Source organism: Maniola jurtina, chromosome 14, assembly GCF_905333055.1.
Source record: "Maniola jurtina chromosome 14, ilManJurt1.1, whole genome shotgun sequence".
Lineage (NCBI taxonomy): Eukaryota > Metazoa > Arthropoda > Insecta > Lepidoptera > Nymphalidae > Maniola > Maniola jurtina.
In genome coordinates this window covers 11901519-11918681 of record NC_060042.1, presented here as the reverse complement: position 1 = coordinate 11918681, position 17163 = coordinate 11901519, and the positions used below count along the sequence as shown (strand labels likewise).

Genomic DNA, 17163 nt, shown 5'->3' with positions numbered 1-17163 from the left:
TAATTTTGAATTATTTATATACATATAGCATGTAACTAGTTTGAGCTGTTTGAATCATACTCATAACTCATCAAGTAATGTTGATTGCATGACCGGTTTTATGATTATAAATACTTAAGCGTGTCTCACAATACTTGTGTATTACACAATTACTTTCTCACCTTCTAGCGGTTTGCAAGCCGTACAGCGCGTCGACTGGCCTATAAGGGTTAACAGCCACGAGGATGGAGCCCGCGTATGTGTAAATGAGGCCTTGTTCGTAACGGAGCTTGAGGTTCCAGAGTAAGGCGGCTTCGTGCAGGTCGTGGAGACGCGTCATGTCTTCCACGCCGGTGGGTCCGAGCTCCTCACGCGGCCAGACCGGGTCCCCTTCCTCCTCGGCGTTACCCATTTGTAAGGCGAAGGTTTGGGGCTGTGGAAGAGAATTAAATAATTTTAACATACTGTAACATACCTAATGTTTGAATTAATGGAGAAAAAATAGTGCCAGGAACCAGCCCATCTGTTCTTAGGTGAGGTCAATCGTCTGGTTGTCGTGTTGATTAGGACTTAATGAGCTCAGTATTTGGTATTTCAGGTTTGATCAATGAATCGCATGCATATTGGTATGTAAATAATGTCCTCCCGACCGAGTTGTAGCCACTCTGAGGATATATTTTAGTGTACGAATGTGTACGCAAACATAGATGCACTCTCTATTCCCTCACTCTCATAGCCCGATGGGACGGAAACCCGACACAACTGGAGGCAGACCAGACGCAAAACCGATGGCTTTACGTGCTCTCCCAGACACAGGGGCGAAAGACTGCCACCTTCCTAATTTCGGGGTTGTACTTAGGTACTGAGGATTTCTTAATAGAAAAACCCAATACGTTACTATTTTTGGTCTGATCCGGGAATCAAACCCAGGACCTAATAAACTGCAGTTGAACACGCTAACCACTAGGACCAACGAGGCTGTTTTTGGTATATAGTAGGTATTTTACCTATTGACTGTCCAATACTATACATGACTATACCACATACTTGCTAGATACTTACCTTTACATAACATAATAGTCCTAAGCGACCGGTACTACTGGAACATTTTGTACATGTTTGACAACTTTCAGCTCTTTATGCTAATGCTACGTAATTTTAGGCCCTTATAATACCAATTTATTTATCATACTTGTACCTACTTTGTAAGAACAAGTATTACACTTAGGCGAGACTTTCAAAGAGGAAAACATTTGTTTTCCACACCTAATCTACCTAAGTTTTTAAAGAAAAATTAGTACAATGGTATACTTACCTATTAAAACCTAAGTGAGGCACTAAAACACAAACCAGATAACATTTTTAATAACGTTGCTGTTATTTTTGTTCAAATAACCTAGTACATTTATTCAGGTTTCATTTAATTTTTTCCGTATAAGTACATTAAGTGCCCCGTGTCATAACTATCATATCATGGACACCACACGAGTAGATGTCTACTTGTGTGATGGAGACAGCATCACCGGTCCCGCCAGAGAAATCGCAAGCATAAGTATCTCTCTTATCGAGAGTTACATTTTTGGTCCGTTTGCCGTGGGGCTCCTGGGACCGTGGAGTTTATTAGACATGTCACCTCGGTTATTTGCCTCATCCTGGTGACATCAGAGCTGGCTTATTTTTTGCGCAAAGGTTCAGCTTGGCTTTCCAGTCGCGCAGAAATGCAGCCGATATTCTAGATAGCATCCCAAGCGGGCATGATTTGAACAGTAATTAAATAGATTAGATAGACTAGCTTTAAGTTATATTATAACACTAGCTGTGCCCGCGACTTCGTTCGCGTGGAATAGTGACTTTTCGGGCAGCATATACTCTGTACGTTAAAAATGTTCGCCGTGCATCTTTAAATTGACATAACTTTTTTATTTATGAACCGATTGACATGAAATAAACACTAAATGTTAAGTGAAGCTTACTACAATATATTAGGGAAAACCGTATCTAAATCGAATAAGCCGTTTCTGATATTAGAGTGCACAAACACACAGATAAACAGACAAACAGACAAACAGACAAAAAAAAAGTTAATTACAATTTCGGGTTCGGCATCGATATAATAACAACCCCTGCTACTTTTTTTTATATAAGTATATTTCCATTGTACAGACACCACTTTTCTACAATTTTATTATATGTATAATAGATTTTCCTAGTAATTAAAAAAACTATGCAAGGCAACTCTTTTATTTTATAATAATATAAATAAATCCTGAAACCGGTAATATGAAGTTACGGCAGCATAACGTAACACCCAGTGACTTAGTTGAGGAATAACGAAACGGCGCGGCGGCGTCTGGCACCGAACTGCAGCCAGATGGAAAATTGTTGCGTCCCGGCATACTTGCATATGACATAACTATATAAATACCACATGACTTAGACTAGAGAAATATCTAAATATATAAACGGAAAAGGTGACTGACTGGCAGATCTATCTGGCACAGCTCACGGATCGGGCTGAAAGCCATGCAGATAGCTTTTATGATGTAGATATTCGTTAAACCGATATACGACAAACCAGAGGAAAAATATGGATGACGTTCCAGCCATGAAAGTTTAAAAGAGTTGCACTTGAATTTATTTATCAAAGTTGCATAGCGGCGGTTGTCTGGGAATTACACACTTTTTTGTTATGTTTACGGGCTTCCAGTCTTGAAATAGTTTTTGTTGTCGATAACCTACTTGCAACTGTCAAATACACTTTGCACAATGCACACGATCGGTTGACAAGGGCTCCATCTGTGCATTTTCTTTAGTCTATGCTGAACAATTGTATCAGTCCATCAAGCTCATAACTAAAAGGATTTCGCTGTCGGAATCGTTCTGTAGAACATTTTACATTCCAACGCGCGCTGTCTTCCTCAATTATGTTTATAAATTAACACATAAAAGGTAATGGATTGCACCAGCGCCGATGTTTTGCTAATGGCTATGAGGTAAGACGTCCTGCAACTTATAATTTGTGGTTGTCGATTACGTAGCAGTGGCTCAGTCGGTCAAGTGAATAGGTAATGCTGAGAGTTATAATTTTATTTATTGGTACAGTTATATGACCCCCATTTAGGTTTGGATTGGACAGATTTGGTTATTGGATTGAGTAAAAATTAGTGGTAGACTAAAAGACCCTTCTAAGAGGATACGCGTTTGCAGTAGAGAGAGTGTGGGTTGATGATGGTTAAGTATAAAGCATAAACATACATTACACATCAAAACATCCAAGCACATATCCTTCAGAAGCGGAATGGATAGTTGTCGACGCTTCTTTCTGCTTCCGTACTTGGAGCGAATGCTTCGCTTCAAAATTGGCGTTACCATTGTATTTAAGGTCTTCCTTTTCTGTCTTCGTATGGCTGATGACGTGACGTATAGTTCTGATGATGAGTCAGGGGAGTCTCGGGGTGTGGGAGCGAAGCGTACACGCATCGATGAAGGAAGTTAATAGCAGTCAATAGCTTTTGATTGGCATCATTTTCAGTGTAAAGATTTTGGCGTCTAATACAGAAAATGCGAGAATTGAAAAATGGGAATGCACATCTAATCTGTAATCCAATGCAGCATTTCAGTCATTTGGCAGTGAATTTTCCAAAAAATGACTGAAATTCTAAGTTGTGTTGTCTAGGTTATGTGAAAGTGAATGTATTCGTCACTTACATCATGCCATGGCATTCATTTAGGAACTTTTATAGTTAACGCTATTTGATAAATTGATAATAGGTAGGGAAATTCTTCACTTTCCATAAACAATTTCATAAGAAGATTTACTAAATTTCAAATTTCCATATAACATTTTGCACTTCGCACATAACTTTCAGTTTCATCGCACAATAGGTACGTATTATGTAAACTGTATCTAAGTTAACTACGCGAAGTTTTGTTCTAAATATTCAGAATAAGTTGCGAACTCCAAATTTATTCAAATCAGACTTGTTTATAAAACACTATCATATTTGTGTATTTAAATAGGTATCATTGTCCTGTTTCCATGTAAAGGTTTGCACTTTGCACATAACTCATTGCACAGTATTCACTAAGTTAGGTAACTCATTTATAAAACACTATCATTTACGTATTGTATCAATAAAAGTTTAGCATGAAAGTTCGATCTTTATTATAACCGCAAATATGATTTAAGTAAAAGCTCCTAACGTATACGCAAGCGCCGCACCTCGCAACCTGCAAGGTAACTCACTGATAGCCACATATTATAACTCGTAAGAGTTCCAACAACGGGCTTAGGTTAACGGCACCTATCCTGTAGCCTTAGTATAAGTTAAACATCTGATTAACAGGGCTCTCTCCGTCACTCGTTTCATACAATCGTAGTTCCAATTTCATTTAAATATTAAGCAACCAAAGTCCATGAAATTTTGAAGACATATTCTAGAAACTAATATCTTTGTCTGTGGTGTTTTAGATTTTTCTAAAAATATGTAGTTTTAAAATTACAGGGGCTCAAAGATTTGTATGAAAATTTTTAAGACCGCGTAACTTTGAAACCGAATATTTTACAAGAAATCTGGAAAACCACAGACATAGATATTAGTTTCTAAAATATGTCTGCAAAATTTCATGGACTTTGGTTGCTTAATATTCAAATGAAATTGGAACTACGATTGTATGAAACGAGTGACGGAGAGAGCCCTCTTAACGATACTAAAATTCGCGAATCGAAACACAATAACGTCAGAGTAAAATGAGTGCCTTGATTGACACCAAAATTCAGTACCACCGATTTTAATTTCGCAAGTATTCCGCTCGGATCGTTCATTGCGTATAGACGAACTTGAGCTTTTAATCAAAGCATCTAAGGCCCATTTTACCTGGACCCTGAGATGTTTCCACGCTCGAATTTCATTAACGTTGGTGAAATCTCATACTAAGCGTCCTGCACTCCGCCTGGACTTTCTACGTATTATACTAAGTAGAATTTAATGATTAGTTAGAACTTAGATGCAATTAGCTTAGCCTGTAATAACAGTGTATCGTATCTCACTACCCAAAAAACTGTAAAGAATAGACCAAAATTAAACTAAGTGTTTTTTTGGCCTTCCTTTTCGGAGATTTGGTGTTTAATCCCGGATTGTCTAACTTTTCGAAGTTGTGTGCGTTTTAAGTATGTAATTAAATGTTGTAAAGTGAAGAAAAACTTGGTAAGGAAACCTGCCTCCTAGTAGGGGGTCCAATAATAAACCTCAAGTCGGACTCCTAGTCGAGGGCCCAGGGTTCGGATCCTGGGCACGCACGTCTTAACTTTTCGAAGTTATGTGCGTTGTAAGCTATAAAATATCACTTGCTTTAAAGGTGAAGGAAAACATCGTGAGGAAACCTGCATGCCTAAGAGATATCCATAATGTTCTCAAATGTTTGTGAATTCCGCCAATCCACACTTTGGCCTAAACGCTTCTCTTGGATTTAGGTTTTTTAAAAATCTCGTAGGAACTCTTCGAATTTCCAGGCCAAAAATAGTTCATGCTCATCCCAGGGATGCAAGCTATCCCTGTATACAAATTCGTCAATATAAAAAATCGATTAAAAGGATGGGTCGTGAACAGCTAGCAGACAGACAGACACACTTTCGCATTTATAATGTTAGTACGGAAATTTTGATTTAGTATTTTGGGAGTACTAATACGGGCTCTTCTAAAACAATTTATTTATTTATTTATACACGAGCCCTTGCCTGTAATCTGACCTGCTAGCAAGTGATGATGCAGTTTAAGATGGAGCGCGCTTGTCTAGAAGATGCCTATTCACGCTTGACTTGAAGGTATCTATCTACCCATATTAAAAGTGGAGGGGAAAATGCCGGAAGGGCGTTCCATATCTTACTGGTTCGGATTAGAAACGAGGAAGCAAATCGCTTTGAACGTATCACAAATATTTGGTGAGCAGTGGTTTAACTTTACAAATATCTAAGCTATCAACATTCCACAGGCGCGACCTTGCGAAGTTGCGTTACGCACCTAAACGTGTGGTGAGGTCGCGATTACCTATACTAAACGTTGCGAATCTTACGAGCAATTATTATTAATTGTTAGTTAAACTTAAAAGTTAACTGTTTACTAAACAATGAATTTAGTTGTATAACTTCTATACAAATAAGTAGGTTGGCTACCTCTAATGCTGAAGTCTATTAGAACGAGCTTTGACAAGACAGTGTTATAAACGCTGACATAAATCGGGCTGAAAATTAAATCAGAACAAAGTCAAAGTACGCTCTACACTGATCTCAGCCAAGTTTCATTGAAACATTTTCAATTTTCTTTAGTTACAACTTGAAATACAAGTTTAAATTAAAAATTTATAACACCCCCGACCAGTGAAGGTTACAGTGACTAGAAAAGAGCTGATAACTTTTAAACGGTTGAACCGATTTTCTTGGATTATAGCTAAGAACACTCTCGATCAAGCCACCTTTCAACCAAGAAAAACTAAATTACAAGTGTAAATTAAAAATTTATAACACCCCCGACGATCCAAAGTATTTGAGTTTTCCAAAACATCATTTTCAAATAAATAATTATGTATTTAGGCAACGTCCATCTTGACAGCTTGACATTTGTCTATTGACATAATATTATGAACCTAACGGTTATCTAACCTTCTTTTCTACAAGAAAACTAGAAAAGAGCTGATAACTCTTAAACGGCTGAACCAATTTTTTTAGATTATAGCTAAGAACACTCTCGATCAAGCCACCTTTCAAACAAAAAAAACTAAATTAAAATCGGTTCATTCGTTTAGGCGCTACGATGCCACAGACAGATACACAGATACACAGATACACAGACACACAGATACACACGTCAAACTTATAACACCCCTCTTTTTGGGTCGGGGGTTAAAAATCGGTTCATTAGTTTAGGAGCTTCGATGCCACAGACAGGGACAGACAGACACGTCAAACTTATATCACCCCTCTTTTTGGGTCGGGGCCCCCGACCGATTTCTTATTCGCTTATTTTTAACCCCCGACTCGGGGGTTAAAAATAAGCGCCGAATAAGAAACCTTCTTGTTGGAAGTTAAATATGCTTCACCATCATTACAACCCATTGACGGTTTACTACTGAAAACGGTTCTTCTCTGAGAATGAAAAGGGTTTATAGGCCATAGTCTACCACGCTGGCTAAGTGCGGATTGGCAGGCTTCACACACCTTTGAAAACATAACATTACGGAAATCTTCAAGCATGCAGATTTTTGCGATGTTTCACATCACAATTGAAGCAAGTGATATTTAATTGCTTAAAAAAGATTCCGACGATTTGAGAACCTCCCTTTTTCAAGTCGGTTAAAAACTCAATAAATCCTAAAACTTAGAAGTGCATGCTCGGGCTAGAACCCCGGACCTCCCGAATGGGATGCGGAGGTCTTAATCACAAGGCTATTTATTATGTTAACCACTAGGCTATTACTGCTCTTGAAATGCTTATGCATTTTCTCTAGAAAACTTTGTATTTTTATGACTATCAATTGCTATTTCAATAATAACATTGTTTCTAATGATCTCTGCTATGTGAATGGTTATCATAATAAAAGATGATTAGGTATAAAACATGTGTAGAGACATCAGACAAGTTACCAGGCGCGCAGAAAATGTCGGAGCCAACTCTCTATCAACATTCCTACACTACGCTCTTGCATTACACGCCGAATGCGTATATTAAGGTCGTATTCACATTAACTATTTGTCATTACTTACCGGCCGAAATTAATAATAATAATCAATCTATCTTTAATCTGTCGATAAGCAACTTAGCAACTTTGTTATTAGTCAAAAAAGATCATATAATTCTTGACAAATAATAACGTTGCTAAGAAACTTATTGACAGATTACAGATAGACAAGTTATTAATTTCGGCTGTAAAACGACGTGACGGCCTAGTGCGTTGGCCTCCTATTCCGGGAGTAGGTGGCTTGATGCCGGGCAGGCACGTCTAACTTTCGTCAAGTTATTGCGTTTTAGGCAATTAATATAACTAGCTTTAACGGTAGAGGAAAACATTGTGAGGAAACCTGCATGTCTGAGACTTCTTTATAATGTTCTGAAAGATGTGTGACGTCTGGCAACCCGCATTGCCCATCGTGGCGGACTATAGCTTAACCCTTTTTAATTTTCAGAGGAGACCGGTCCTCAGTAGTGAACCGGCGATAGGTTGATCTTGATGATGATGTTGACTTAAATACTTCATCATTTCATTAATTTCATTTCATTCATCAGACCAAGAAAGAAAAAATGTACAAAAAGTGTTTTTGGTCAGTAAATATTTTTTCATTTTCATAGCTAGTCAGTGATTGACAAAGCATAGAAACCGCGTTTATTATTATTGTCATTCGAAAATAGGGGCCACAAAAACACGTCTATTAAACGCGTAACTTCAACCAGTTAAATTAGCGTAGTTATAACGGAATTATAGCACTATTAATTAAAACTAGGATGACAGTAGATTATATTGGTTACATAAGTCAAATAGTCAATAATTATGACATACCTACATAAACTTTCCCATGATTTTTTAGAACCATCATAAACGAACCTTTATGATTATGGCGATCATTTAAAAAATGTTTGATTAACTTACTTTCTTTATTGATTCTTAAAAGTCACGTATATTCACGTAATGATATTGTTTTATAATGTAATGTTATCATTTCGTAATAAGGTATGCGTCTTTGAGTTTATTTAATGCTCGTGGCGGCAACAAACGTGTTTACATAACGTGAAATCAAGAGAAATGCCTACTATGAAGGTGGTAAGGAATAGGTAGGTGCATGAAGATTTTAGTTCAGGTTTTATACCAACAAAAGTTAAGACAATAGCTTTGAGAAGAGCCCTGTATAGCCGTCATGCTGCAGAGCGCTACTGTACCTGGCCGTTGACGACGGCGCTGACGAGCAGCACCTTGGCGGCGCGGTGCACCTCGATCAGCTCGCCGGGCAGCGGGGCGGGGGCCCCGGCGGGCTGGAACCACACCGCCGCGCCCTCCGACCACTCCACGAGCCCCGTGGCACCCGCCATTCTGCGGAAGAGAGAAATAACACTGATAAACCTCAGAATCAGAGTCTTTTGTAAGGCATTCAAAGGTGGAGTACCTACCTAAGTATCGCAGAGGATAGTACATATTATATTACAGGTACTACAGAAGTTCGACGAAGCCGTCTAGACCGAGCAATCGTGCGTTAAGTGCGGGATGAAGGAGTGACCTGAATTAGTCTACGTAGTTAGGAACCTATGTCAGAGTGCCTATGTAGAAAGGTTGTCGTTATCACGCGACCAAAGTCATGGTATCTGACATCTGTATAACCATAAATTTATTATGTGCCGAAAAATCGTAGGTCTATGTGTGCGTAGCGAAAAATCGTAGGTCTATGTGTATAACGGACCAATTTAGATGCTGAGCACGTGATATTTATCGCATACTAGCTGATACCCGCAACTTCGTTCGCGTGGATGTAGGTTTTTTAAAATTCCCGTGGGAACTCTTTGATTTTCCGGGATAATAAGTAGCCTATGTGCTAATCCAGGATATTATCTATCTCCATTCTAAATTTCAGCCCAATCCGTCCAGTAGTTTTTGCGTGAAAGAGTAACAAACATACACACACACACACCACACACACACACACACACACACACACACACACACACACACACACAAACTTTCGCCTTTATAATATTAGTGTGATTGACCCTACAGAGCAACAATATGTACAAACCAGTCATTCTAATTTCTGAATTTTCAGCACGATAGATAAAGCTAGTGCTAGATTTCATAACAGCTAGACCCTGACGTAAAAATTTGTTCGTGTGAAACTAAATTCTGCAGATTTGGCCAAACAGATGGAGGCTAAGATGGAGGCTCGCTCTTATCAAGGAGGCTTTATATTCACGTCTCTGGATTCGTCTTTGGTTATACATTCATCATTTTGCGTAAGTAATCATCATTCGTCAATTGTTTCTCACAAGTTTTGCATTGCCATTATGTAACAGTGTACCAACTGCAGGTTTCGAAGAATCGTCGGTGAAAATAAAAGTACAAAATACAATTAACAAGACACTTTATTTCCGTGTATTCATAACATAACAATTTTATCACATGGTAAGTACACTTATATAAATTAGCTTTTTTGTTGCATTATAAATAAATAGGAGCAACCAGCGCTGTTGGTGGCATGCCGCAGCAGCCGCACGATGGAGCGGCTGGACAAGGAGATGGAGTGAAGCAGATTGGGGGTGGAGGCGGAGGTTGGAGACAGAAAGGCTCGATGGGAGGAGGTTGGATGCAAAGGGGAGGTGGGGGAGGAGGTTGGACACAAATTGGAGGTAATGGTGGAGGTTGAACAGTTACAGGGGCAGGAGCAGGCGGCTGTACGTAAATAGGTTCAGGACAAGGAGGTTGAATAGTGATCGGGCAAGGCGCAGGCGGTTGGATGTACATCGGAGGAGGCTGAGGTGGTTGAATCATCATTGGAGCTGGTGCTGGAGGCTGAACAGGTAGAGGAGGAAGCGGAGGAGGCTGTACCATCACAGGCGGTAGCGGAGGAGGTTGTATCATAATAGGCGGCAGCTCAATCATAATAGGAGCGGGACACGGGAGCTCTATCAAAATAGGAGGTGGTGGTGGAGGATTGACATACATTACTGGTGGAGCTGGAGGTGTGACACACATAGGGGGTAACGGAGGTGGAGTGACGCACATAGGGGGTGACGGCGGCGGTGTTACCGTCAGCGGGGGTAAAGCTGGAGGAGTGATACATAGAGGAGGCATAGGTGGAGGTGCGAACGTCATCGGTGGGGGTAACGGCATCTCTATTACTAATGGTGGAAGCGGGGGTGGAGTAACGCATATCGGCGGAGGGCTGGGAAGAGATACGTATATAGGGCTCGCAGGTGCTGACAGGGCTATCGATGGTGATGCACAGCTGCATGGTGCTGCATATGGTGAAGCGACCAGGGGCGACGGGTATGGTGACGCATAGTACTGGCCCTGAACTGCCGACTGGAAATAAAAAGAAAAAAAAATTATAAAATTTTTAAATTGAAATTTTTTAAATTATAATTTGGCTTTACCATGGCTTTACCATATTTTGTTGAACAGGCATTATAGTTAGAACAGAGTAGGTAGGTACAATATTTTTAAACACTTTGATTTTTAGAAATTATTGGGGCTGGTTAAATAATCTACAGTCTGTCCGTTTGTTATAAATTTACTGGTACCAATTCAGAACACTTTTCTTACCGAGACAAAACTAATCGATGCTATAGCATAAAAATATGTAAGGCATATTCTGATAATTGGCTATAGATATTTTACTAAATACCTATCCCGTCAACTCTATATTGGCCTAAGTTACTTAGAAAGTTGGCCGCCAATGTTACTTATTTTACACGTACAAAATTCGGCCTTGCATCTAAACACTACGTTTCGAATTATGCAGGATACGGCGGTTAAATAAGTGATTAGCCTTATTTCTAAATCAATCGATAGATTAACCAATTTCGGAAGTCTTGCAATATTAGGGTTTGTTATTATGTATGGCAACTACAATTTGTATAATTCCAACCACAGTTAGTTAATTTCTTGTCTACTAGGGAACCCTAAAAACTTATGCATGCACTCATAGGAAGAAGCTTGTTATTAAATAAAATAAATTGTTTATTTAATAAAATTGATACTTACATAAAGTAAGCCCGTTAAAAGCACCAACTTTGTAGTCACCGCCATGTGTGACCGGTCTGACATGCCCCTCGTATCTCCATACCCTATATACCGACATATTGCTCCAGCGGTCATACGACACAAAACAATGATTTACAAACACATTGCAGGAATGGCTTGCAGTTGCATTTATCGAAAATGCAACTAAACAAAAGTTAAAGATAAACCACGTATGCGATAACGAAAACCTTAGCTAAGTAGGTATAACTGTTATTTTCACATCAATAAAATATGTGATAACACTAGTATTTTCTAAAAAAATACCTACTGGTTAGCAAAACATAATAATGCTAGACGTAGATAATAGATATTTCTTTATCAAATATGTACTAACAATATTAAAATTATATATAGTTTTTCAGAACTGAACTCTACGGCAGGTATAATAGAGAAAATTACACAATACCTAATCTACTTTTTATTTAATGTCATGCGATGGCTACTTATTATTAGATCACCGTAGGTATTCCACGATTTAATATTTAATCGTATCAATATTATTTCTTTATTTTCTAGATTAAAAGTTAAGTAGAATAAAAATTGGCAGGTGATTTTTTCATTTATTTATCCCAGTCTGCTTTATACTAGATCAACATATTTAACGGGTATCTTAAAATTTTCATGTGCTCGGAGACCTGAAATTCCAATGCATTTAAAGTTATTTTAATCTACACTTTGAAGATATTTTCCCATGATTAGGCCCACTACATAAACACCAGTAAAATCAGTCAATTTTTAAACATACCGTATTTTATATTACCGAGGCTTATTGACCTTAACATCGTTAATATTTAAAAGTAAAATGAGTTCTCTCAACTCTAAAACGGCCTAAAAAAAGGTCATTGAATCCGGTAAACAATCAGACGAGACGCTTCCGTCCGGCAAAAGGGAACTGTGGACGCACTTTTAATGAATACCAATAGATAGGTAATAGTGGCGAATAAGAAAGTAACAATGTAGTTCAAGGTTTGGTGGAGAAGTGCCGTCTTTTTGTTGAGACGGGTTATAATTGCATTCGTATGCGGCATACGTGCTGTGAAAGGCTTTCTAAACGCATGCAGCATTCTGAATACCATATTGTACGAGTTTTTGGTCGTCCGGCACCTTAAAGAAGACTTAAGTACTAGCTATAACATATAATTAATATTGTTTCAGAGAAGCAGGCATTTATTTACCTTAAAATATTTTTTTAATTAGGTAGAGAGCGATTCTCACAGATATCACAAACTCATCGCGATCTAAACACTAAAGTATTTAAAAATCGTTAAAATAATAATATAATCGTTAAAACGTGTCGATCCGTTCCCGCCACTAATATTGAATAGCTCAAAAATCATTAAATAATCTAAGAAAGTTTGAACAAGAATCTGACAAGGTGTGAACTTTAGAGATTTTTGGATGAATCTTTCGATTATAAGTCTAATCAGAAAACTGAAAGTAGAACAATTCTCCAATATACTTACCTATAGTAGATGAAGCTCGCGTGGATTTATGTTTTCCAAAAAATCCCGGCAGAACTCTATGATTTTTCGGGATAAAAGCACCTATATCCCATAGTTTGTGTTCTTTATTTACTATTGTTTACTAAGATATGGCTGTCTCCGGGATGCAAGCTATCCCTGTATCAAACATCATAGGCCGTGAAAAGATAACAGACAAATAGGCAGATACGCTTTCCCATTCATGATATTAAATATGCATTTAGTTCATACTAATAACGGTTTATCGAACCCTCTGACATCATAATCCGCAGGCAGAAAAGCTCGTGATATGAGACATGTTATCGGTATTTGAATAATGCGTAGCGATTCGTATCGTTCCTACTTTCGACTGACTGACTTTGGTTCGGCTAACAAGCTAGGCGAGGCTCATCTAATCTAACAGAACTGGTCCATTGGATATTTACTGGGCTCTACTTTTTATCCATACTTTTATATTAATATTATAAATGCGAAAGTGTGCCTATCTGTCTGTCTGTTTGCTAGCTTTTCACGGTCCAACAGTTTAACCGATTTTGATGTAATTTGGTACAGAGACAGCTTGCATCCCGGGAATAAACATAGGAAACAAAGACATAGGTTTTTTGAAATCCCGTAGGGAACTCTTTGATTTTCCGGGACTAAAGTAATCTACGTTTCCGGGATGCAAGCTGTCTCTCAAATACCAAAATTGGTTAAGCAGACGGTCTGTGAACGATAACAAACAAACACAATTTCGCATTTATAACATTAGTATCCTTGGATTATTTTTATTTGTTCTTAATCTTGGGTTACTATAAACGCATTAGTATTTTCTTGTAGCGGTGCGTACCTACCTGAATACCTACCTAGGTAATGATAAAAACAAAATCTGATCTGAATTCTGAACCCTGCTGTGATTGTTGACTAATTCATTCATTCGTTTTCATGGATGAGTGCCTTCCACAACTACATAATTACAGCCACAAAACATTCTACCAACATTTGATATAGTTTTCCCGTTATCGACATTTATATCATCGATTCACAAGAAAATGTTATAAGCTTTATAATTCTTTAAGTTTAATATTTCAAACTAAATATAAAAAATGCTGTTTTTTAATAAGATTTTGAGGAAAGATCAGTGAAATGAAAAGAAACGAAAGATGTAAAATACAGATTGCAATTAATTTTCCGTGAAAAATCACAAAACACGGCTCAGTTTTTTTATGATTTGCGTTTCAACGATCTTGACAAATTCATTCATCTTTTTCTTGTCATTAAATTATTTAAATCCAGCAGCTGTTTTCATAAGATATGTACTTACAGATAGAAAAGAAAAATCAAGAAACGACGTGGTTAATCTTTTAAAAAATATGCCAAGTTAGATACACGCCTAGGCTGATTTTACGTATGTATTGGATGTTACAATGTTTGTCTGTCTATTTGTCTGTTCGTTACCTATGCATTCGCATGTCCGATTGAGTTGCATAGGCACAGTTGTTCGGACTAGCGGCGGAGGGAAGGTTTCTGATGTAATAGGTACCATCAACGTACAATACAGACCACAGACCTAGCCTAGGGGGTACGCAAATTTCTTGCAACGTATATGTGGGCGTGTTTGCTTTATAAAATTATTATATAGAATCTTCTTTAATAATAACCTCTTTCGGTCTAACATTTAATTATATATAGAACCTCCTTGTTTAAAAACCTCCACGATCCTAGCGCCGCCTAGTGTGAGTTTCCTGAAGATCTCTTTTTCAAACTGAATTGGCGCCAATACTATAGAATTATTGTCCTAATAGAATTTATAAGTTGATAACTATGACCTTCTGTTGTTTGTTTTGATATTAATTAAATATCTTATTATTCTTAAGATATTTAATATGTTATTTAACTAGATAATTATTTAATTAAGAAATATAGAAAATGTTAATTGACTCCATTTTCGACAAATCACGTTGGCCACGCCAGAGGGCGTGTCTCGGCGGGAAAAGCTAACTTTTGGAAGAAGAGTGGATTTGGAAGAGTAGACATGTTTCTGAATACTTAATTTTATTAATGTGATTTTAAAGGCTAGAGTGTAAATAATTATCATTGTAACTTGAATTAATGTTTGTTATGATCTATGAATTACTATAATGGCTTTATATTCTGGGATTGACGCCGACAGCAGCGGTGGGATATGCTCACTATCTTCGAAAGAAAAAAAAACTTGAATTAATGTTTGTTATGATCTATGAATTACAATAATGGCTTTATATTCTGGGATTGACGCCGACATATACGTACGTCGGGCATTAGGTTCGTTTAACGTAGGCACCCAATAAGAACAGATTTTTGGAAATTCAACCTCTAAAGGGATTAAATAGAGAATGTAAGTTTGTATGAGAGTCCGTCATTATTCAAGTTATATCTAGGCATAAAAATTGGTATTTATCTTTTAGTTAAAACTAAGAAGAAGAGTTAGAAGAGTTATTTCAGGGTTTTAGAAATTCCACGCTCTAAGGGGTTAAATTGGGGATGAAAGTTTGTATGAAAGTATGTCATTTTTCCAGTTATATCTATGAAATTTGGTATTTGGGTGTTCAAGCAACAATTAAAAAGTAATACCAGCCCTTCACCGAGGGAAGCCGGGGCGAGTCGGCTTGTTTGTTTACAAAAATAATATTATAAAGAAGTTTTGTCCGTTTGGATATACAGTTAATCTTCGAAACTAATCATCTGATTTCAAAAACTCTCACTGATAATGTAGCTAACATTATCCCCGGATGTTATAAATTATATTCTTTGGACAAAGTTGCAGGCAAAAGCTAGTACGAAAATAATGGTAAATAAAATTTCCTACGTTTAGAGGACAATTTTGCAACAAATACTCTTACAAAAACCATGTGAACCAAGTAACAAATAAAATTAGTACGAGACATTGATTACGACTAGCCTGCGCTTATGACGCATAGACATAAATAACTACGGGCATTAAAATATTAAGCAACGAGCAACTATTACAAGCAAGTAATAACCGTTAAATCTGTCTAAACCGATTATACCTGCGAAGTTTTTATTGAGAAAAAATAAAAGTGAAAACAGCAGTTAATTAGCGTGATTCACTTCAATCGTTAGGTACCTACGTACTCGTCAGTTACTCTCATAAAATATTTTTTGGAAAGTCGAATAGTTGAATTAATAAAGATTCTAAATACTTGCTGCATAGTTCGAAAAATCGATAGACTTTGGCCCTACTCTCTAGGTGCTGGAATGGCGACTTCGCACCGAAAACGTTGGCGTTGGCAGACAGTCAGGCTGAAATCTATAAAGCGCACTTTTTTTTTTTTTTTTTTTTTCTCTCTCGTCTGGCTTTTACAATGATTAGCCAATGTCAAGTTTGTAGTTATTTGTAACAAGTTAGTTAAACTATACAAGTATGGACCCCGTCTGTGCCGGCGCTCGCCGACATACGCACGGCACCCCCTTAGAGCGCTTTCCAGTCAGTTTTAACAAAAAAAAACACTCCAAAAAGTCACAACACGCGCGCCAGCAAACGCCACCACAGACGAAGACGTAAAGCGCACTTTGACTTTGCTCTGACTTAAGATTGAGTTAAAACGAGACAGATTTATGTGAGAGATATAGCTCTGTCTCGTTTTAACTCTGTTTTAAGTCTAAGCAAAGGCAGAGCGCGCTCTATAGATCTCACCCTCAGACACCACACTACTAGGTGATAGAAGCACGACATCAAAGAATCGCAGGGTGCCGTTGCATTCAGACATAATATTAAGATAGCACAAGACTGCTATATGTGGAAATCTCTACAAGAGACCTATGTACAGCAGTAGACATATCGGTTGATGACGAGACGATGACGACGTATTAATAAACTTATAGGCCGTATATCTATTTTTTTCTTACTCTTAGATAGCTTTATCAACAGACAAAGATACATACA

General features: G+C 37.7%; 2 protein-coding genes across 2 annotated transcripts in view; both read right to left on the bottom strand.

Annotated features, from left to right (window-relative positions):
• The window catches only part of LOC123871817 (unconventional myosin-XV), a 144167-nt gene that overhangs the window by 84861 nt on the left and 42143 nt on the right, over positions 1–17163 (bottom strand). Inside the window, exons 2-3 of the mRNA XM_045915796.1 lie at positions 8907–9057; positions 162–412 (exon numbers count right to left, since the gene is read on the bottom strand). Coding sequence (XP_045771752.1) covers positions 162–412; positions 8907–9056 — 401 coding nt within the window. The 5' untranslated portion in view covers position 9057. The remainder of the gene's footprint in view (positions 1–161; positions 413–8906; positions 9058–17163) is intronic.
• Positions 10080–11867, bottom strand: LOC123871846 (leucine-rich repeat extensin-like protein 3). The gene is made up of 2 exons (XM_045915846.1): positions 11719–11867; positions 10080–11037 (listed from the first exon to the last, which is right to left on the bottom strand). The coding sequence occupies exons 1-2, from the start codon at positions 11830–11832 to the stop codon at positions 10174–10176; spliced, it is 978 nt and encodes a 325-aa protein (XP_045771802.1). The 5' UTR covers positions 11833–11867; the 3' UTR covers positions 10080–10173.

Coding starts and splice junctions, on each gene's coding strand:
- LOC123871846 (XM_045915846.1), bottom strand. CDS start 11,832: ATGACCGCTGGAGCAATATGTCGGTATATAGGGTATGGAGATACGAGG. Junction 11,038..11,718: donor TTTTAACGGGCTTACTTTAT/GTAAGTATCAAT, acceptor TTTTATTTCCAG/TCGGCAGTTCAGGGCCAGTA.